Source organism: Biomphalaria glabrata, chromosome 10 (assembly GCF_947242115.1).
Source record: "Biomphalaria glabrata chromosome 10, xgBioGlab47.1, whole genome shotgun sequence".
Lineage (NCBI taxonomy): Eukaryota > Metazoa > Mollusca > Gastropoda > Planorbidae > Biomphalaria > Biomphalaria glabrata.
This window is the reverse complement of record NC_074720.1, coordinates 18301514-18323470: the sequence shown is the minus strand read 5'-3', so window position 1 is coordinate 18323470 and position 21957 is coordinate 18301514. Positions and strand designations below refer to the sequence as shown.

At 33.7% G+C, this 21957-nt stretch overlaps 1 protein-coding gene across 5 annotated transcripts; it reads right to left on the bottom strand.

Annotated features, from left to right (window-relative positions):
- Positions 1-308: 308 nt before the first annotated feature.
- On the bottom strand, positions 309-19319 carry LOC106052101 (tetraspanin-4-like). 5 transcript variants are annotated; one of them, XM_013207346.2, is made up of 9 exons: positions 18612-18888; positions 15011-15226; positions 8222-8315; positions 7737-7928; positions 7013-7087; positions 6217-6366; positions 3197-3337; positions 2550-2633; positions 309-1338 (listed from the first exon to the last, which is right to left on the bottom strand). In XM_013207346.2, the coding sequence occupies exons 3-9, from the start codon at positions 8288-8290 to the stop codon at positions 1273-1275; spliced, it is 777 nt and encodes a 258-aa protein (XP_013062800.2). In that variant the 5' UTR covers positions 8291-8315; positions 15011-15226; positions 18612-18888; the 3' UTR covers positions 309-1272. The 5 variants fall into 5 exon arrangements, with proteins under 5 accessions (XP_013062800.2, XP_013062797.2, XP_055900312.1 ...); XM_013207343.2 differs by lacking the exons at positions 15011-15226; positions 18612-18888 and adding an exon at positions 19191-19319; XM_056044337.1 differs by lacking the exons at positions 15011-15226; positions 18612-18888 and adding an exon at positions 19201-19223.
- Between the last annotated feature and the right edge of the window lie 2638 nt (positions 19320-21957).

The window sequence follows — 21957 nt, the reverse complement described above, 5'->3', positions numbered from 1 at the left end:
TCTCCATTTGGAACTATATGCCTTAACTCTATGCACTATACATCACATCCTTATCACTACCTATTGATATAGTAAGGGTGATGTGAACCATAACACTTTTTTAGGTATCTGCTTCTGACATTATTTTTACATTGATTACCATGAGTTTAAAAAATAATTTGTATACAGATGTACATTACATACATAGCTTACAATTTAAAAATTATAAACAGAGATAAGTCAAGAAAATGACCACAAAATGACACAAAAAAAAAATATCCACAGAGAATAAAACGCATTTGTTTAAGTGAAGATCAAAACAAAACATGTTTCTCTTTCTTTACATTAAATGTGATAAAACTATTAACAAGTACATAAACAATAAACATACAAATTCAATATCATTATAGCTGAGGAGACATAGGTCCTGACACACACACTGAGTGTACTGACACACGCTGAGGAGATGTGTCATACACACACTTAGGAAATGTGTCCTGACAGATATGGAGCAGCTAGTTGTTGGTCTTGTCTGAAAGAAACTTCAAATTGGAAGCAAGTTCAAGCTTGATTATCAGAAAATCATCCTTCAAAAATTGTCAATCATAATTTTAAATTTTCCATTTAAGGATCCCCATAGAAATCTGCTACAAAAATGCAAGTATCAAGTCAAAATAATGTCTTTTAGGTTTATCAGAGCATCTGTTAATGTTCTCTGTTTTTCAAATAAAGACAGACATATTTACCCAGTTTTTTTACACAAATAAATGCATTCTGTTAAATGTCATAACTATTAATAAACAATCATTAGAACATAAAATGAAATAACAGTGTAAGAAAATATGCACAAAAGTCAACAATCAGATTCTGTTTGGACTTTTAAAACTGTTAAAGAAACTGAAAGATACACACATATTAAAAATTTGCCATGAAAAAAAAAATAGCTCATGTTCATGTCCTTACACTTAGCAAACTGGTGTGTAGCTTGAATGAATTAGCATTATTACAATGACTGGAAGTATTGATAGGTGTGTACTGTACCACTTGGAATTCATATCTACTTGTCTTCATTTAAACTACACAGATCTAATGACAGCCCAAAGAGCCTGGTGTACAATGTATACACTACAAGAATAATGATTTGTTTGCTAATGCCATGTATCATCAAATGTACAATATCTACTGGTAGGTATAAACTATACAATGTTTCTGTTCACTTGAAGTGACTGATGCTGGCTCGGAGGTAGTAAACATTTCACTAGACTGTCATCTGCTGGATCCAGACACTTGTGGTTATAAGGGAAACCTTTTGCTACGAATGTAACAGAACTGTGCTACTGCTGCTACCATGATCAGGATCTGGGATGAAAGACAATGAACATTGAGACATTTCATGAAGCTGCATTGTTTCAAGTGTAACAAAAAATCAAATCAAATAAATGCTCAATGAACTACACATCAATGCAGCTTTCTTCAATCCCAAAAGATGACACCCAGTGAATGCTATAAAAGACATGTAATTCCTAGGTCTGAAAATGGCTTTACAGCAATGTATTTAGCTCATGGTTGGAATAGAATGCAGTTTTTACTGTTAACTTCATATGCGGTACAATGCAATGAGAAATCATGAACAGTTTTTCTTTAACTTTTGTTTAGGAAGAGCTCTTTGGGTCACAAATCCTTTTTAGTGAAAACCCTGAGTGTGGTGTTAGATGAAACTATTTCAGTATTTGTATTATTAGTATTATTTCAACAGCCCAATTATACACGAAGTAACATAGTATGTAGTTCATTGAAGTCAAAATCAATTCATGGAATGAGTTTAAGAATCCTAACATTGAAATGAATCAGGGATAAAAACAAAAAATAAATCATTAAAATATTATTACAATGAACTGACAATATTGGAGATTGTCTGACTGTGAAATGACCAACAATGACTCCAATATGCATCTCAGTCTTTCTTAAATAGTATTTTACAAAATACACTTCCAGTAACTACATTAACTTTCTTTACAAAATACCCTTCCAGAAACCACATTACCTTTCTTTACAAAATACCCTTCCAGAAACCACATTACCTTTCTTTACAAAATACCCTTCCAGAAACCACATTACCTTTCTTTACAAAATACCCTTCCAGAAACCACATTACCTTTCTTTACAAAATACCCTTCCAGAAACCACATTACCTTTCTTTACAAAATACCCTTCCAGAAACCACATTACCTTTCTTTACAAAATACCCTTCCAGAAACCACATTACCTTTCTTTACAAAATACCCTTCCAGAAACCACATTACCTTTCTTTACAAAATACCCTTCCAGAAACCACATTACCTTTCTTTACAAAATACCCTTCCAGAAACCACATTACCTTTTCTTTACAAAACAACTGGTTTAAGTCTCAAATTGAAAATTCTTTAGCAACTGATAACACATTTTTTATTTTTTTGTGACCTACTTTGTTAACCTGTCCAGTTAACCCAGTCAAGCACAACACAGAGTCAGGATTGTAAAGGAACCGAAGAGTCTACAATAAACTAATTTAGATTGGAAAATAAACGTACTTGTACTGATCCAATGGTAACTCCAGTCACCCCCAGAATGTACATGTTTCTGGTAAACCAATACTCAACTTCTTCAAGGCAACCCTAGAGTCCAAGAGTCAGCAGTCATTAGATAAAACAGTACAAGAATCAAAATTCATAGAGTGAAACTTAACTGTAGTGTCACCCTTAGAATTAAATTATAATGATACAAAAATATATTTGTTTCCATGACACAATAATACAACATCAAAATAATAAAAAGGAAAGGGCATTAAATCAAATATGACTGCTACTATTTAAAAAGTTTTGTTTTTATTTTTAGGAATGTAGACATAAAAGTCCTTTTTTTTTTTAATTTAATGAATCTATAATTAAAATTTATAATATAAAATCAAATTATACTTAGACTCAAAAGTACAATATCAATCTATAGATAATGTTAGAAGTTTAAATTAGCAAACTAAAACTGATTTGTATAATGTTCTAATGGGGCCTAAAGAAAATTCATAAAAACACAGGGCCTCATACAAATGAAAAAAATACTAATACTAACAAGAGCATGCATTTTGAATGTTAAAAATGATTTACATTGGTTTGAAAAGTTGAGAAAAACTTTGCTCAAATCTTATCACAAAACTCGTGTAATAATTAAAATCTAAACTCACCCTTTGGTGCCAAAGAGATGGGTCACCAAACCCACAATTAATTGATGGATGGATGCAACAGGAGTCTGGAACTTTCTGCTCATTGGGCCAAGCCTGAATGTTGTACCAGTCTGTGTGATTGTCAACGCCACAGCACTGAAGCTAAAGAATAAATACAAGTTATTTTATGAGACATAACTGCATGTCTAAGTAAAGATTTTATTTCATTAATAGTCTACAGCACAGAAGGTTTTTAACAAAGCTTATGTCTGTCTCTCTGGTAAAAAGTTTGTACACATTATTTCTCCCACACCCAAACTTGGATCAAGCTGAAATTTTGCACAGATATTTCTTTGACCTGACCAAACAAGAGTCAATAAAAAAAAATGAACAAATAAGTTAATTAATTATTTTGTTTGGTATCTCAAACAAGGGAAAGAAATTGTAATTGACTAAAGCTGTGTTATAAGCTGATTTAGCGATTACTAAAGAGCAAGTTTGTAACATTTTCAAAAACGTCAACCCAAGGAAAGCTGGTGGGCCTGATGGAATAAAAGGGCGAATCTTAAAAGAATGTGCTGAACAACTAGCTGAACCTTTCCAAGATATTTTTTCTACTTCATTACTAAACCATGAGATACCACCTGTGTGGAAGTCATCTATAATTGTACCTGTGCCAAAGGTTTCCAAACCGAAGGAAATGAATGACTATAGACCTGTTTCACTTACTTCCATTGTGTCTAAATGTTTAGAAAAATTGGTTAAAATGTTTCTTCTGAATGATCTTTGTAATAAGTTAGACCCTTTACAATTTGCTTACCAAAAGGGTAAAGGTGTAGACGATGCCATTCTAAATATTCTAAACTGTGTGTACAAACATCTGGACTTACCGAACACTTATGTAAGATTGTTCTTTATTGATTTCTCATCAGCTTTTAACACTATACAACTTCATTTACTCATTGAAAAGATGAAAGCGTTGCAGATTAGTCCATACATAATACTATGGGCTAATGAATTTTTGACCCAGAGAGCTCAGAGGGTTAGGGTAAACAATGTTATATCTAATGAACGCATAGTTAACACAGGGGCGCCCCAGGGGGCTGTGACATCGCCATTGTGGTTCATTTTGTACACCAATGACTTTCAATCCGACAGTTCTTGTTGCTCGTTCACAAAATTCGCTGATGATGCGGCTCTTCTTGCCCTGCTCTCAGAGAGCTCAGACGTAAATGAGTATTTCAAAGAAATAGAACACATTGAAAAATATTGTAAAGATAATTTTTTATTATTAAATGTAAAAAAAACCAAAGAAATGATAATCGACTTTCGTAGGGACAAGAAGGAATATGATATTGTTTCTGTAGCTGGAGAGACTATTGAAATTGTGCAAACCTTTAAATACCTTGGTACTATCCTAGACAATAAACTAAATTTTACTGCAAATACTGATTATATCAGCAAAAAAGGGCAGCAAAGATTACGATTACTAAGAAAACTGTCCTCGTTTAATGTTAGCGAAAAGGCTTTGGCTATGTTTTATCACGCTCATATCTGCAATATTTTAAGTTTCAATATCTCTGCCTGGTATGGCAATCTGAGCATTAAAAATAAAAATAAACTTTATAGAATCCTAAATGCTGCTGGCAAAATCATTGGCAAAAAACAAACCCCATTTGGGCAGTTGTTTGAGACAAACATTTCAAAAAAAGCTAACAAGATCCTCGAAATAAAGAATCACCCTTTGTGTCAGGATTTTGTGATTTTACCATCACAAAAGAGATACAAGACACCGATAGCAAAGACAAACAGACACAAACACTCTTTTGTTCCCCTGGCAATCAAATCATTAAATAAGAACAATCTGGTATAAACTTTGTCACATGTAAATTATGAGTGAGTCTGGTGTGAATGTACACTTTGGTTTCTTATAGTTATAATGTTTTTTGTTTGGTGTAATGCACAAATTGTAAGACAAATTTCCTTACGGATAATAAAGATTATTATTATTATTATTATTATTATTATTATCTGAGTCTTAGTGAACACAAATACAAACCTGAAAAATAGGACGAGACTATAGAAATAATAGATAACTATACAATCTTCCTTGTGGTTACCGTGTCTGCTACAGAAGCCTTGAGCCAAGAGTTTGAATTCTGGTTGTTCCACTCCTTTTTTTTTTTGTTATAAATGTTTTTTTTTATTGTTATTTAATTACATAAATTACATGACTGATCCAAACTAATTGATACAAGTACACTCAATATAAGCTTTGTTTTTTTAAAATAGTTATTTTTTTATATTTATTAATTATTTAGAAATACATCTTTAATATCAATAGGAAAATGACAGTTGGAATGTAAATGGCTTATAGTAACACTACAGGTGATAAATTACAATGTATTACTATAAGATTGTCAAATTTAGGGACACTAAAAGACATAGTTAACATTAATACCATAATATCAGTTTACAAATCCCAAAACAACATTAATAAAATACTCAGAGTAAAAACAAATCTATACATATTATTTCATATGTTATAATTAAAATATGTAGGACCCATTCTTTCTAAGAGCCTTTCAAACACAAATAGGGATTCCTGAAATTAACTAAGAAAACTAATGATTGTATAGTTTTAATCTCTATTTATATAAGTGCCTATACAGAGTGCGATCAGCAAGAACTAACAAGCTGTATTTGTAGTATCTTCATTGTTTAAGTTTCAAAACTGGTGCTGAAAATACTAATACACTGCAGTTCATTTTAATGGATAAGGAACTATTTATCAATTCAAAACACATTATGAAAAATTCAATCAAAGCTTTTTTTTTTTAAACATGAAATATCAAACACATATTACATTAGATATAAATGCAAACAAATATGAATTTAAACATGAACTTTGCAAAAGCAGTATACATATTTTATTTGCTTTAAACCCCCCCCCCCCCAACTTAACTTCCAAAAAGTCTATTTATCTTGCATTGTTGCCAGATGCATTTATAAATAAAATGAGTCCACCACATGTGACTTACATCTCTCTGAAGTGTATCCAATGATGTAGACCATCCCCTGGCATCTCTGTCATAAAAACTGTTATTTTTGGACTGATCATTTAACTGTACCTCTGTTCGATAGTCATATTTGATTCCGCTAGCCAACTCTTTATATATCACATCCCGAATCTAAAATGTGAAATATACAAATAATTACTTTAAGATATAAATGAAAATTAGAAGTTGAAAGAAAAAAAATTTAACTTTTAACGCCTACTCCAGGTTTCAAATTTACAATGGGAATCCCAAGCAAATAGTGAGTACTTATTAGATCTACAATTTAACCCTTTAGTGCCTATTGCAGTAAGGTGCGCTGTTTACAGTAGACGCCAAAAGCAGTACATTGTGATAGGAAGTTAGAAGCATGTTTTAAACTTTCAAATAACAAGAGTTCATCATGTCTCATTCAGAACCAGAGCAAGACGACTATCTATTTGTGAAAACTGGATGTTTATGGCTGTTTTATTGTTTCCTTTCTGAAAATATTTATAACAACAGAGCCAATAAAGCCTACATATTATTTAAGCTTGTTTTTTATTCTAAAGGTAGAAAGTAGTTAAACATATTTTTCTTTTTTTTTTTACTTGTTTATTAATTTTTTATCTTATATATATTTTTTTTATATATATTTTTCTTAGAATTTCTTCTTACTTCATGTTACCTCTCCTTACTTAGACTTTAAGGGTAGCTTCTTCAAACCAGAAAAAAGTGTTATTGCGTTAATACATTAGGAGCTTAAAAACAATATAGTCAAATAATAAAGACTTGCAACTACCTTGTCTTTCATAACAAATCCCAATGAACCAGCAGTGATTTCTAAAGCAAACACCAGCAACACTAGAATAAAGTACTGAAAAAACAACACCATATTTGAAAAAGCAAAACTTTCATTAAAGTAACTTTTAACTGTAGAATAAACAAAATGTGGTTGAGCAGCTATATCTTGTTTTGCATGATAGGGTGACCAAATAATTTTGTAACCAACACAAAAGCTACACAAGGGTTAAGAAGTGTTTTCAAATGGTGGTATGCACTTCGGATTTTCATCAGGATGGTTCTTATTTCAAACCCAGCCAGTTGTCAACCGCTGCTATCCAGATAGAGGTTTGGGCAAACATGTAATGATTTTCAATTCCGAAGGAACACCTAAAATTTATAAAACAAAAAACTAACTAAAATTTCAACCAAATGAGATTATCATTACAAATTAAGACATGATGTGATAATGATCACATCTAGAACAAACTTTAAAAAAAAAAAGAGTGATTTTGTTAGATTTGTAGTCTGCCTGGGATGTAGGTTTTATGCAATAAATTGTAACTATCAACCCAGGTTGTATTTTACAGGGGAGTTAGAGTTAAATTATTAATGATTGTCTTTCATTAATTGATCAAACTTACTTTCTGTCCCAAGATACATACAAGATGTAATAATGAATAGTTTGCATATAAAAATACATTTTAAAAATTTGAAAAATATCAAATAAAAAAGAAAATTACCCCAATCAAGAGGCATTGGTTTTCTAAGAAAGCACCACAGCATCCCATGAAACCAATGATCAGGATGATTACACTAGAAATGATGCACAAAGAGGAAGCACTCAGGAATGAATATGTGGGTATGACAGCTGTACTAGGTCCTCTCGATGCCCACAACCAAATGGCCACAGCCAAGATGCCACATCCCAAAAGCTAAAATATAATACAACAATAAAGGTATTACAATTTATTTAAAGCAAATAATTCAAAAGTAACATCTATCTATAACATCTGAACATTAGAATTTATTACAATAAGAAAATCAAATATAAAATGGCTGAGAAAACAATGGCTGGTGTCAGAAACTAGTTGGAATAAATAGCAATTTAGATAAATAATTCAGTGAACCAAAAATATTAAAATATCAGGCATAACTTGTGGATAAAAGCTAGTGCCAAATATGATATAGATATATATAATAAAACTGTAGGCCTAGATCTACTTACCCAAACAAAAACATTAAAGCCAAAAAAGATATACTTGACTGCACTAAAACTTTTCTTTTCTCTTCCCATTTTAGGTGGAGGAGAGCTAGAGTCACTGGAATATGAGTTTATATAAAATTAGTGATTCAAGTGCACAACTTCAATATAAAACCAATATGATTCAGAAATTCACAATAAAACAATAGTAGGCTACTACCTATAATAGTTTTCAAAACTTGGTTTTCGCCGATGCATGATTCAACTAAGTGACTTTTGTGATGAATGCATTCAAAAGTAAGTACATTTTTTTACACAACATATTCTACCAAAAGAAGAATTAAACACTTTACAAAAGTACAAATGTTTGGTCTTGTAAAAAAACTATGCCAACTCAGCTCCTATTTTGAAATTTTTAAGAGAAAACAGTATGGTTGAAACATGGGCTGAAGAAACACAACTGGAACAAACATTGCGGAGACAGTCTAGGCACAGGTTCATTTGTTGATTCTTTGAAAACATTCCAAATTAAAATAAACATGGAAGGGAACTATTGAGACCTTGGAAATGTCAGACCAAGTGAAACTTAAGATTTCAACAATCATTTTAAGGTCAATGAAATAGAATAAGAGTTATGATTATTTATAACACTAATTATGTCATTAAAATGGGAAATAAATGAGTGGGCTTTATCCTTATATACATATTAGCACCATATTTCGGGGCAAATAAAAGATACATTGATACTTACAAGAAAATCTCAAAATAGAATTGCTTCTTGTTATAAAATTGTATGTTTATAACATAATAAAGTTCTAAAACATAAATAACTAGGTTAGCCATTAAACAGACTATTTTAACAGGTTATTGTGATTTTATCAAAAATAATATGACAAGTCAAAAGAGAAGCAATCAGTATACTATAAACAGCATGTAGCTCTTATCTAGTCATTATAGTGTCAGTCATGAGTGAGTCAGTGCTGCTGAGTGATGGGGACACTTGTCTAGATCTAGATGATTCTAGATAAATCTAGACAGATGATAAGAATTAGACACTAGATCTAGAATTCAATCTACAATCTAGATCTAGATTACAGGTATTCTAATATCTATCATTCTATCATCTAGTCATCGAGAAGTCTGAACCATTGACAGTCTGGTGCGCATACTGCAAGACCAGGCAGCCAATCATTGCATAATATATAGAACAATAAAATCAACACAAGATACAGAAATTTTACAAAAAGAATTAGAAGAATTACAGAAAAAGGGAATGAAATTGGAGCATGTCTTTCCACCCAGAAAAATGCCAGTTATTAAGAGTTACATAAAAACTAAAACAAACACCCCTTATAAAATCTTATTCATGGTAAACCAGTCACACAGACTAAAAACTCAAAATATCTAGGAGTAATAATAAATGAAAATTATCATGGAATCCCCATATTGGTGACATTATTTTAAAAATCAAGCAAAACATTAGGATTTATTAAAAGAAATTATTACAAATCAAACAAGAACATAAAATTAAAATGCAATTTGACTTTAGTTAGGGCAATATTAGAATAAGCATCCTCTGTCGGGATCCCTCAACTCAAGAAAACAAAGAAACTGGAATAAATACAAAATAGAGCATTGAGATTTATAACAAATCAACACAGTGGAATATCAAGATACGAGCTACTCTACATATGAGTAATTCAAGATGTGAGCAGCGTTGAGAGCAAAATTTCTGTTTGTTTTACGAGCAACAATTTGAGTAATGAGTCGAGCTTAATAGCTAAAACCTATCGATGATGATTGTGCGAAATCAGATCTTTCCGTTCTCACTCGGAATAGGAACCATAAATGCCAGCCTGGCAAAATGGGGAGAAGTTGCCTCAGCCACTACTTGGACAAAAACAGCAGAGTGTGTATACCATGATCTCCACTATTCGCACATATGACAGCGCTTAACAAAGGCTCGTCTCGGTAGTGTGAGTGTTGTAGCTAGCGAGTTTAGTGATTTTAATCTGAATTATTCTTGTGCATCATGGGTCGCAAGAAAATAAGCCTTAGTTCTGTGCAACTCGTCCTCCCCCCTTCCCCTCCTCAGCCGCAGTTGTCAGCCACCCAGGTAATATTCCGTACATTTACCATTGCTTTACAAACATTTTATACATATCTTTTCTGCATTTCTCATTTCATTATTTATTTTATTGTTTATGTAAATGTGTTTCATGTACATTTATTAATTCATAGCATGTGTCTTTTTCAGCATAGGTAACTTTGGGACTTTATATAGGGTTAGAACCAATTAATTGCGTTTACTTATATTTTATAAAGGAAAATTCGTTCGAGATATGAGTAGATCAACTTACGAGCAGAGGTCTGGAATGAATTAAACACAAATCTCGAGGTTCCACTGTATTCCAATTAGATTAGAGTAACACCATTAGTAAAATCTTTAAATGCGTCTGTCAGTTGTCTGCCATGCACTATTCTGCAAGTCATCCCCTCATATGACTTCCTGATATTTGTAATTTTTTCAGGCACTCCATAGTGTCTCAGAAGTCTTTAGAAGGTCTGTCTGTCCACATTGTCAAACGCCTTCTCATAGTCTATAAAACGGACGTATAGAGGGAAGTTCCATTACATGGACTGTTCAAAATTATGCGTAGCGTCGCTATCTAATCTGTGCATGATCTCTCCTTTTGAAAGCTGGGCTTGTTGGTCACAGAGATGTGGATCTACAGCATCTTTCATTCCATTTAGCAGAATGCAGTTAAACACTTTTCCTGGAATAGACAGGAGTGTTATCCCTTGATAGTTGGAGCTGAAACTAAGATCGCCTTTCTTTGAAGTCCAAACAGAAGTGTGACAAGGCTGTTTACTCTCTCCCTTCTTGTTTCTGCTAGCCATAGATTGGGTCATGAAGACAGCAAGACCAGAAGCGGAACGGTATACAGTGGACACTGTGGAAACAGCTAGATGACCTAAACTTTGCAGATGACCTGTCTTTTCTTTCTCACACACAACAGCAGAAGCAGGAAAAGAAAAGCATCTATTGTGGACAATTCAGCAAGAATGGGTCTTACCATAAACAGAGGGAAGAGCAAGTTGTTCAAGATAAAGGCGTCCAACAACACACCCATTACAGTCCAAGGCGAGGTGATAGAAAAGGTGGAAAGCTTCACCTATCTCGGCAGTATTCTAGACAACCATGGAGGAACAGATGCAAATGTCAGAACCCCCATTGGTAAAATTCAAGTAGCCTTCCATCAGCTGAAGAACCCTGGGGATCTAACAAAAATAAGCACCACCAACAAGATCAGGCTCTTTAGCACCATTGTTAAGCCAATACTACTTAAGGGGCAGAGCTTAGCCTATAATAAGTAGTCTGGACTCTATAAGTATAATTTTAAACTAGATCTAATTAGAATTATTAGATCTAGATCTAACTATAATTAGAGTAGTTTATTTAATCCGGACATTACATGAATTTGAACACTCGCTGTTTTTGTGGTCATTACACCTTTATTTTGATATTTAATATGAAACTAGTTCGCTGTATAATGTGCTTGTCCATTTTCCAATGATTCTAACCCAATTTCCTTCCATTTAGCTATCTTTTTATGTAAGAAAAAAGAATTTCAAATTTGTAAGTCAAGTTGTTTTTTCCTATGTTACCAACTTACCAGGATGACTTTACCCAGTGGCGTAACTAAGGGGGGGGGGAGAATTTGAAAATCCGCCCCGGGCCCCCACATGGGGGAGGGGGGCCCCAAATGGGTGTCCGATATTTATTTGTAAATACATAAATTAATATATTTCATTGACAAATAGTGTCAACGGGTGTCTTTTTTTTTCAACATTTATGGATTAAATTTATCACAAAGACTAAACCTAGATCTAGGTCTATCAGTACGTTGACTTTGTTGACACTTTACAAATATTTTTTCCCACAGAGATCAAAGTTTTTTTTAAAGTTAGTTTTACATTTTAAACTTTGTTGCCACGAATAAAACTGCATGATATACAGCGAATTCAAGGTATCTTGTTACCTTTACTAATAATAGATCTAAATGGCGAGTATTTTATGGCTACACTAATTAACCTTGAAGCAAAATTTACAGAATCGAGTATAACAGATCTAAAAGTTATTCTTAATAATGCTAAAACAGTCCATTATTCGAGTTTGGCCTCTATAATTTCAGAATTAAACTTCACACTTGAGTTATAACCCCTCTATTCATCTTTCCTCCATTCAATGGAAACTCCCTTTTTATTTCCATCTAATCCTTTTGCTTTCGCACAAAACATAAACAACAAACAATGACGTAATTTTTATCATATAATATTAGCACATCCTTTCTTTTGAAGTTATTATCACACCCTTCCTTTTAAAGTTCTTAAGAGTGATATCTACTAGCAGGGCCGGCCATAGCATTTGCGGGGCCCTATGCGAAAGGGATCGTGCGGGGCCTAGTCTAGGTAGGGATAAGCATAATGTCAAAATCATTTTTTTTTAATTAGAAAATAGGCCTACTTTCGTCTTTGCAATAAATTTTTATCAAATGAAAGCTCGCAATGCCACTTTTTATTTATTGGCATCCCCAAAATGTCAATTTGGTCTATTCTTCAGGAGATTTGAATAAATTCAAAAAAAAGTTCAGGACTTAATCGTATATTTTGCCTTTTCATGAGATTTCCTGGAGGCCCTGGAAAATCAGGAGGTCGCGAAAACCCTGTTAATTTATTTACATTATAATGGTTTAATTAAATACTTAGAATTAGCGCGGGGCCTTTGAAAGCACGGGGCTGCAGAGGCCTAAGGCCGGCCCTGTCTACTAGGAACTTTAACAATTCGTCCACTTTTGGTTGTCTTGACTGGCACAACAAGTTCTCTAGACGTTGGTCTATAATTGTCTGTTTCGTTTGTTCCAACAGTTTGCAGTTCATTGTTTTCATCGGTATCATAGTACCCAGAGATGTCTTCATCGAAACTCTTATTCAAAAAGTGTTGATTTCTTCTGTATGTTTTTCCATCGTTTGTCTTTATGATGTAAGATCTGGGTGCTGATTGTTTTTTTTATGACAACTGCTTTCTGCCATGTTTGACCTAGACGAACTCTCCGACAGAATAATCTTTAGGTAGTCTAGCTTTTGCATCGTATTTCACTTTGCTTTTCATCTGTCCTTTGTTGAGTAATGTGTCTGCATTTTCAGCTACCGATGGTTTCAATAGTTTGGGATCAGTTGGAATGATTCCCTGAGTCTTCTACTCGTCAGCAGTTGTGATGGTAAATACGGCAGTCCACTTATCGGAGTATTTCTATACTCGAGCATAACGATATATGGATCTTTCCCACTTTTGTATGCTCTGAATCCTTTTGCTTTCGCACAAAACATTAACAACCAACACTGACGTAATACCATATAATATTAGCACAGAATCTTCTTCATGCAGTGGAAAATTAAGAATTTTTTGCCTATCTTGAATTCTGGTCAAAGCTCCTGCGCCCAATTAATATAGTTCAGAAGAAACTACAAAAGTCTGGACTGCATATACGGGAAGCTGCTAAAGAAATTAGTACCCTTTCATGCTTTCTGCAAAATATGAGAAACTGACAAAAACCGAATCCATCGAAAAAGCAAAAGAAGGTAGTGAATACTATGAATTCCCTATAATCAAAACAACCAGAAGAAAGAAAAGACTTGATGGGAAGTTGAGTTCTAATGTAGGACTGTCAATAGAACTGCAATTCAAACATGTTGCGACAGAAGTGCCGGACAGATTTCATATGGAGATGAAGGGCAGATTCCAAAGGCTGGAAAGAAAATGGATACCTTTGGGTTTCTTCTTGAACCAAGACACCTGTTAGATGAAGACAGGCTTATGACAAACTGTGCTACTTTTCCTGTTTGTATGATGAAATAAATGGAAAATGGCTTTTTCAATGATGTTATTGATGCACGAGCACTTTTCATCAACAAACCAGTAATACAATCACCAATAGACATAGTGAGGAAAAAGGCTTCATATGGGAATTATGTGTGCTCAAACTTTGCAACCTCCTCCGAATACCGCTAACTCAGGCCACTTTCATTACGTCATGTTAGAAATCATTCTCAAAGCTCAAGTTCATCAAAAACTATCACAGGAGCACAATGACGCAAGAAAGGCTTATCATGGCTTTAATGTCAGTGAAGTCACAAATACTAGAAAGTATCGATGTAGTTGATGACTTTGCAGCACAGAATGCACGATGTGAAGCGATATCAATTTAGATTTGTCACTTGTGCAGTATTTAAACTAATAAACAACGGTATTATTCATTAAAAGAGTCTTCATGATTATTTTTTTGTTAAGTTTACTGATATACTGAACCAATTTGATTTTGGGCTTATATATTTTTGCGTACATTATCTCATGTCAATTGTCGAATGTCAAAATGCAAGGGGCCCCCAAAGAGGTCAATCCCCCCGGGCCCCCAAATCCCTAGTTACGCCCCTGACTTTACCTCTTCCTAGGATTACGACTATATTTTTAGATTGGCTAAGTCTATGCTAATGAGCCCGGCAATATTTATTCTGTTTTTGGAGCTGATTTATTTGAGTCATAAGCCAAATTTTTGATTCCATACAAAAAAAAATTAATAGCGTGTTTGAATTAAATTACGATTTTCTTACCAAAATTTATTTCAAACAGCCAGTTTTGGACATCAATGTTAATGATCTTATATTATATTTGTTTTTTTGTTGTTGTTTTTTTATAGAGAATAAATGGGCAAATGTTTGGAGTGAGCTTGTACATTGAATGAAGTTAAATACCTAGTTTAGGTACTTTGATTTTCCGGAATAGCTCGATTTTTTTTGGTTACCGGAAACAGGTGTTTCTCTGCAGCAGTATATAAGGCTGAGACAATGTGTGGTCTAGTATAATGTGGCTTTATTCTCAAAATCATCCTTAATCTGATTAATTGTGCCCATTTCTTTCACAACAATAGGACTTCTTTGTCGATCGTTTCTTTTTTACAAGTAACCTCACTTTAAAAATGAATAAGAAAATTTTGTCAAAGTCTATCCCTTGTTTGAAATAAAAATAAATATCATGACATAATCATGCAGTTCTGGTGAAAATGTCATGCAAATAACTCAAATAGTTAATAAGTTACAGCATTTTAATGCAAAATTTTCCTTTTTCGGTCACAATTTTTTTAAAAATATAGTCAAAAATTTCGCCACTAAAATTGCTATAACTTCTGCTTTAATTAACTTAGAAACATAAATGAGGTATCAATAAACTCAGTTTAAAAAGATCTATCTGTTGTAATATTATATTATATTAAGTCATTGTTTGTTGTTTATGTTTTGTGCGAAAGCAAAAGGATTGGATGGAAATAAAAAAGATAGTCTTCTATGTCTATTTGGATAAACAGTCTCCGTTATTATTATTATTATTAATTAATGTCTACAGTAGGTTAATGTTATTTATTTATCTGTGACAACAGAACATGGTGTCAGATTTGGTGTCAGATCTTGTGACAGATTTGGTGTCAGATTTGATGTCAGATCTAGTGTCAGATTGGTTTAAAACGCTGGTAACAGGTATTGGTTTCTAAATTGCTAAAAGTACATTTTATTTGTCTCAAGTGATGTCGTTAGCTCATTTTGTTTTAGATCTACATCTAGACATAGAATCTAGAATCTATACGAATAATGGAATTATTCGAACCTCCTAAACCGTTGTCACCAGATAGTGATCTATCTGAAAGATGGAAAAAATGGAGACAGTTTTGAACTGTTTATGGTCACCACTGAAAAGAATACGAAGCCCGAGCCAGTGAAGAAAGCTTTATTGTTACACATGATCGGTGAACCCACTTGAGACATCTACAATACTTTTCTGTGAAGATGATACTGTAGACAAAGTAATTGAAAGGTTTGAGAATCATTTTTTTGCCTAAGTCCAACACTGTGTACGACAGATTTAAATTCTTCACAAGAAATCGGACGGTGAAACGTTTTAACAATGTTATACTAATTTGAAGAATTTGGCAAAAGAATGCAAGTTTGACAACCTTCTAGATGAACTCATCAGAGATCGATTGGTATGTGGCATACAGTTGGATCAAGTGAGAGAGAGACTTCTGAGAGATGTAGACTTAACTTTAGAGAAAGCAGCAAGCATAATTCGTGCTCACTAGCATACCCAGAACCAAATGATAGATATGAAAGGACTACATGTAGATGCTGCTTATAAATTAAAGAAGACAGAAGATAGAAAGCCAGTCAAAAGCTCACAGGAAAAAATGGCAAAGAATCATGTAACAAGTGTCATTAGAGATTGCAGATATTGTGGTAGATCTCATGGGAAATGCAATTGCCCAGCATTTGGACAGACTTGCCGAAAATGTAAAAAGAGAAATAATTTTGCAGCAAAATGTCGTTCAAAAACTTCAAGGCTGTTAATTCATTAGAACAGTGATGCTCATCCTAATTCGGCCCGCGGGCCATTTTAGGTCTCGACACTCCTGTCACGGGCCATATGACCGAAAATGTTCAAAAATGAAATGAAATTGAACTGAAACAATTTTATGAGAAACTTGTTGACCTAGTACATACATTAATTAATGGGACAGTGGAAGTTTATCTGTTGTTTTTTTTTTTAACTCGTCGGAAAGCTGCTTCACTTCTCTAATTAAAATGTAGCAACATTTTAGCTAGCTTTACCAACGACTCATTTTCTTTTCTCTTTTAGGTAAATATTCCTATCAATCCTCCAATCTCTAAGTCTAAGCGTAGTTTAACAATATTATTATTCTCTGCTCAAACCAAGAATGCCGCCATACTTGTTTATAATGCCGTTTTTTATGTTATTGTTTTGTTTTTTTAACAGCTAATTTTATTTATAAAACAAATATCTTGTCTTATTATGTTCCACAAACAAGTCAAGATCCGTTCACTTTTCCTGGTAGATGAAGCATTCAGAGTCCACTTGTAGTTTCTTCCACTCTCTGTTTTCCCGTTTCGTAAATGTACAAATGTTAAATGTCATGGTGTCAAGCCATCAGAGGAAAAGTCAGGGCCTAAGTTAGGTACGATAACATTTTTCAACCTTTAAAAAAAAATGGGGTGGGAATGTAATTTCTACACTTTGTGCTTACGTTTCGGCGGGCCGGATGAAACCACGCCGGCCCGCGGGCCGTATTTTGGGCATCACTGCATTAGAAGATGAAAGTCAAGAAAGCCAAGTAAATGAGTTGTGGTTTGAGGCAATTGGTACTGACAACAATGTCAAAGTTTGGATGGTTGATGTAGATTATAGTTATAAGATATTATGGGAAAAATAGTCAAAATGAAGATTGACACAGGGGCACAAGCTAGTGTCATATCAAAGTCAACGTGAAACACTTTAGAAACTGATAGTCAGTTAAAGCACTCAAATACTACCCTACGAGCATTAGGGGATGAAGCATTAGAACTGAAGGAAGTTGCATCAGTCACTTTAAAGTCGACGATGTGGAAGTCAAAGATGATATGTATGTGATCAAGAATGAAATAAACCCAATTTTAGGTATGAAGACATCTATTGCTTTGAAACTAATTGAAGCAAAAGAAAACGTCGAAGTGCATGATGTCAAGCAACAGAATGAAGTTCCAAGAGAGTTGATGCAGAGAAATCAACAAACAACAACTTGTAGTCCTACGTCAGGTTCTCAATTGCATAAAGATGATAAACTATTTCGTGGTCAAGAGCAATCGAGACCAGATGATGATATGCTTATGAAAACTCATAGCGCAAAAGAAAAGTTTCACGGAAGTGATCAGGAGATAAAAGAAATTCATTGCAAAACGGAATCTGATGTTAAACTGAAGTTACTGAACAAATATGTCAGAAAAGTATGGCCACTTTAGACAAGTCTTTAATGAAAACATATTATCATATACATGGCCTCTTTGACCTTAAATATAGGTTAGGGGTACAAATATAAGTAGTCATCCTTATTCTCCTTAAACTAAAAAAGATTTTGATACTTGATTTTCTTTTCTATGTTGAACCATTGTGACTGTCAAATAATGTGCTGTCAAAGTCAAACTTTGAAATTTTAGCCTATTTTTATACTATAGTCTATAGTAGTATAGTTCAGTCTATAGATAGGTGTCCGAACAGCATAAATAAACCTACATGACGATAAACTACTCTACTGACTACTGACTCTAGATCTATAATATTTAATTTAATATTTATATTAATTAGTTAGATCTACTATGATCTAGTATATAATTTATATTATTATATATATAATTAACATTAATTTTGTTAATTTTAATTAAATTAGATTTAGACTAGTCTGACTAGAATAGATCTAATTCTAATAAATAATAAATAGAATAAATAATAATAATAATAAACAATATTATTATTTACCTTTGGCTTTTAAATCAATTAGAATTTATAATTTATTAGATTAATTGACATGAATTTTTTTATGATATAGACTACTTTAGTACTTATTATTAATCATACATTTGAAACTTCAAACTTCTATTAAGTTCAATTTCCGATTACTCATTACTTTGACTTTAGATCTCTTAGATTTTGTCTGGACTCTTAGATGTAATCTAAATTTAGATCTATCTATCTATAAACACTATGATGGATCTAGTGAAGTCGCCATGTTGAATTTAAAAAAGAATTTTTTTTACGCCTGACACCAGAAGGGACACAACTTAGACATTGCAATTATACACAATTTATTGCGTAACAATTGTTTCCCTTTATTGTAGTCATTAACAAAGTTTTCACAAGGCGCTATAGCGACTCGATGTGATATATCTATTTTCTACATTATTTTTTGTTTTGATCACGGTAACAAAATAGGCCTCCTCATGAAAAAACAACAACACTGTCAACACCTAATTAAATTGATAAATAATACTTTTCTAACAAAATATTTAACGGTAGGCCAAAATTAGGTATTCAATAACAAAAAATGTTCTAAATTACTCATTGAAACCTGGTGGGGGTAGAGCATCAATGTCCAGCTCATGTTGATAACAATCCGCCATCTTTTAGAAAAAGACCTGTGTGAGGAAACTTTCCGAGCAGCAAAAGTCCGTGTGCTGCTCACACAGGTAGCTGAAGTATCAAATTTCGAGGCGAGGTCAGCGCAAAGAGGAGCACAGCAAGCCACTCTCACACTCGAACTTCTTCACAATCAACACACACACACTTAAACACGTCCACTCTTGCACGTCTTTTAATAAGCACATACTCACAGTCAAAGGTATACGGAAAGCCCTAGCCGTATTTATTGATGACCATAAGCTTCTCATTGCGCAAGTTGTACGTGGATCGGAAGTTCTTTAAAAACAGAAGAGAAGCTAATTTTACTTCCTACACTTAACCAAGAGTTAATCTAGTCGTACATGTTAATTAGAGACCTAAACTCATATTAACTTATAAAGTACAGATGTCACTTCAAAAAAAAGATGATGATTACTTCCTACGCGTTTTACGTGTCAATCTACTCTGCTAAGCGGTTGGTTTTCCTCAAGCAACCCATTCCATGCTCTAATATTATAGCACTATAGGGAAGAAGGAGCATTTGAACGAAATTGTCTTAGCTCATGGAACAAGAAATGTAGTTTTATCTTTGTGTCTTTCTGAGTATTTTTCTAAACTTTTGTATTTGTAAATTATGGTGCAGTGTTGATGTATTATTGCTACTTTTTAAGTCTTCTATCTTGAAGCGTCTATAAATTCAAAGAATAATCGTTATAAATCTCACTGCTCTATTTTGTGTCTGTTGTAGTTTCAATATGTTATCCTGAGCTGAGGGGTCCCAAAGCAGCGAATGCATCTTCTATTATTGGCCTAACCAAAAGGTTAAATAGTATTTAGTTGTAGCCTATAGTTTTATAGATTCTTTTTTTATTGGTACAAAACTTCATTTAATAATTATCCTTATTGTTAGTTTTGTTTTTATATAATAGGGCGATTTCTTTACACTTTTTCGTTTATTATAACAACTAGGCCTATATAGTTTGAATTTTTAGTCTGTGTAACTGGTTACCAGTTTTCTGGAAAGACATGCTCCAATTTGATTTAGTATCTTACATGGGCGTAGCCAGGATTTTTTTCCGAGGGGGGGGGTCGAAGGATTCCCCCCTCCCCGAGCCTCGCCCCCCCCCCTCTAAAAAAAATATATATGTATGTATGTGTTTATGTGTACATAATTAATCTTTATTACATTCTTACCCTTTATTCTTTCGGAAGACGTTTATTGTGCCCTAGAATATGTTCTTCCTGGATTTAGTGGAAAAATTGTAGACTCCCCGCCCTTGCCAGCAAGGGGGTCTGGGGGAGCACCAAGCACTATTTCCGGTATTGAAAGCCAAAATAATGCATATTCTGAGGTATCTACAGTGCATTATCCTGCTATTAAAAAGTTTTATTTCAAAAACCTAATGTGCTATTCTTACTGACTTAGACCCTCCCGCGCAGTTCGGCGCATTTACGGCAAGCTGTTTCCACAAAAATCTGTCACTGGCAATGTCTGAAGCCTCTTCTCCTATGCTCTAAGAACCTTCATGAAAGTGTGGCACTAAGTTGTACTAGGATGTGATCGTAACTCTTATTATGCGTAATTCATTATGTCGGAGAACATGTCCCGCAAACCTCATGCGACGCTCTTTCACAACCTTACTAAGGTTCAGCATAGGATTTTCTTGATTTAAACCCGACCTCTATAACTGACTCCTAAAATCTGTCTTAGCCATTTTTTTTTGGCCACATTTAGTCTTTTTCAATTTCGGCAGATGACTAGTCACTGCACTTTATTAATGGAGCCCAGCCACTGGTAGAAATATGTAATCTCTCTTGACTACGCTCTTGGAATTAAGTGACTGTAGTTTGCTTTAGATTTTATATCGAAAAGGGAAGTTTTATCGTCACAATCATTTATTGGGGGGTTTTAAACTAAAAAATCTCTGGTGACTGTAGTTTGCTTTAGAATAATATTGAAGAGAGAGGTTTTCAACCTCAAAACTCTGTGTAGGGGGATTTAAAACTCAAAACCATCAGGAGGGGTTTTAAACTTTTAAAAAAGCCCTCTGAAGGAGGCTACGCTCATAGCATTTTGAGTGTGTAACTTTCTTTTTTATATATTGAAGAGGTATTTTTTTGCTTCAAACCCCACAGAAGGGGGGTTTAAACTCAAAACCCCTTGGGCTACGCTCATAGAATTTTTAGCAATTTGCTTTCTTTTATATTGAAGAGATTGTTTTATTTTCTTCAAACCCCGCTTAAAGGGAGATTTAAACTCAAAAACCCTTGGGCTACGATCATAGCATTTTGAATGCGTAATTTGCTTTTTTTTTTTTTAATATTGAAGAGTTATTTTTTAGCTTCAAACCCCACTGATTGGGGGGGGGGGTAAACTCAAAACCCCTTTGACTACGCTCATAGAATTTTGTGCGTGTCATTTTTTTTTTATATTGAAGAGGTATTTGTTAGCAGCAAACCCCACTGGTGAGGGGTTTTAAACACAAAAAAAAAACGTAGATTACTGATGAATGGATAGTCTTATATTAAAGAGAGGGTTTTATCGTTAATTTCGGAGGGAGTTTTAAAATCAAAATCTTCCTTATCTATCTGTCGGAATATAGGGATTGTCGTTTGCATTTTTTTTTGTTTTATTTTATAGAAGAGGGGATTTAACTGCAAAACCCCCTGGTAGGGGGTCTCTAAACTCAAAACCCCCTTGGCTGCG

Excerpts from the sequence above, each read along its gene's own strand:
- LOC106052101 (XM_013207343.2), bottom strand. The coding sequence starts at position 19,252 with ATGGCGGATTGTTATCAACATGAGCTGGACATTGATGCTCTACCCCCA. Across the intron at positions 8,316-19,190 it reads CCCCCACCAGGTTTCAATGA|TGACTCTAGCTCTCCTCCAC; the intron begins GTAATTTAGAAC and ends CTCATATTCCAG. Across the intron at positions 7,088-7,736 it reads ACCAATGCCTCTTGATTGGG|TACTTTATTCTAGTGTTGCT; the intron begins GTAATTTTCTTT and ends TTGTTTTTTCAG.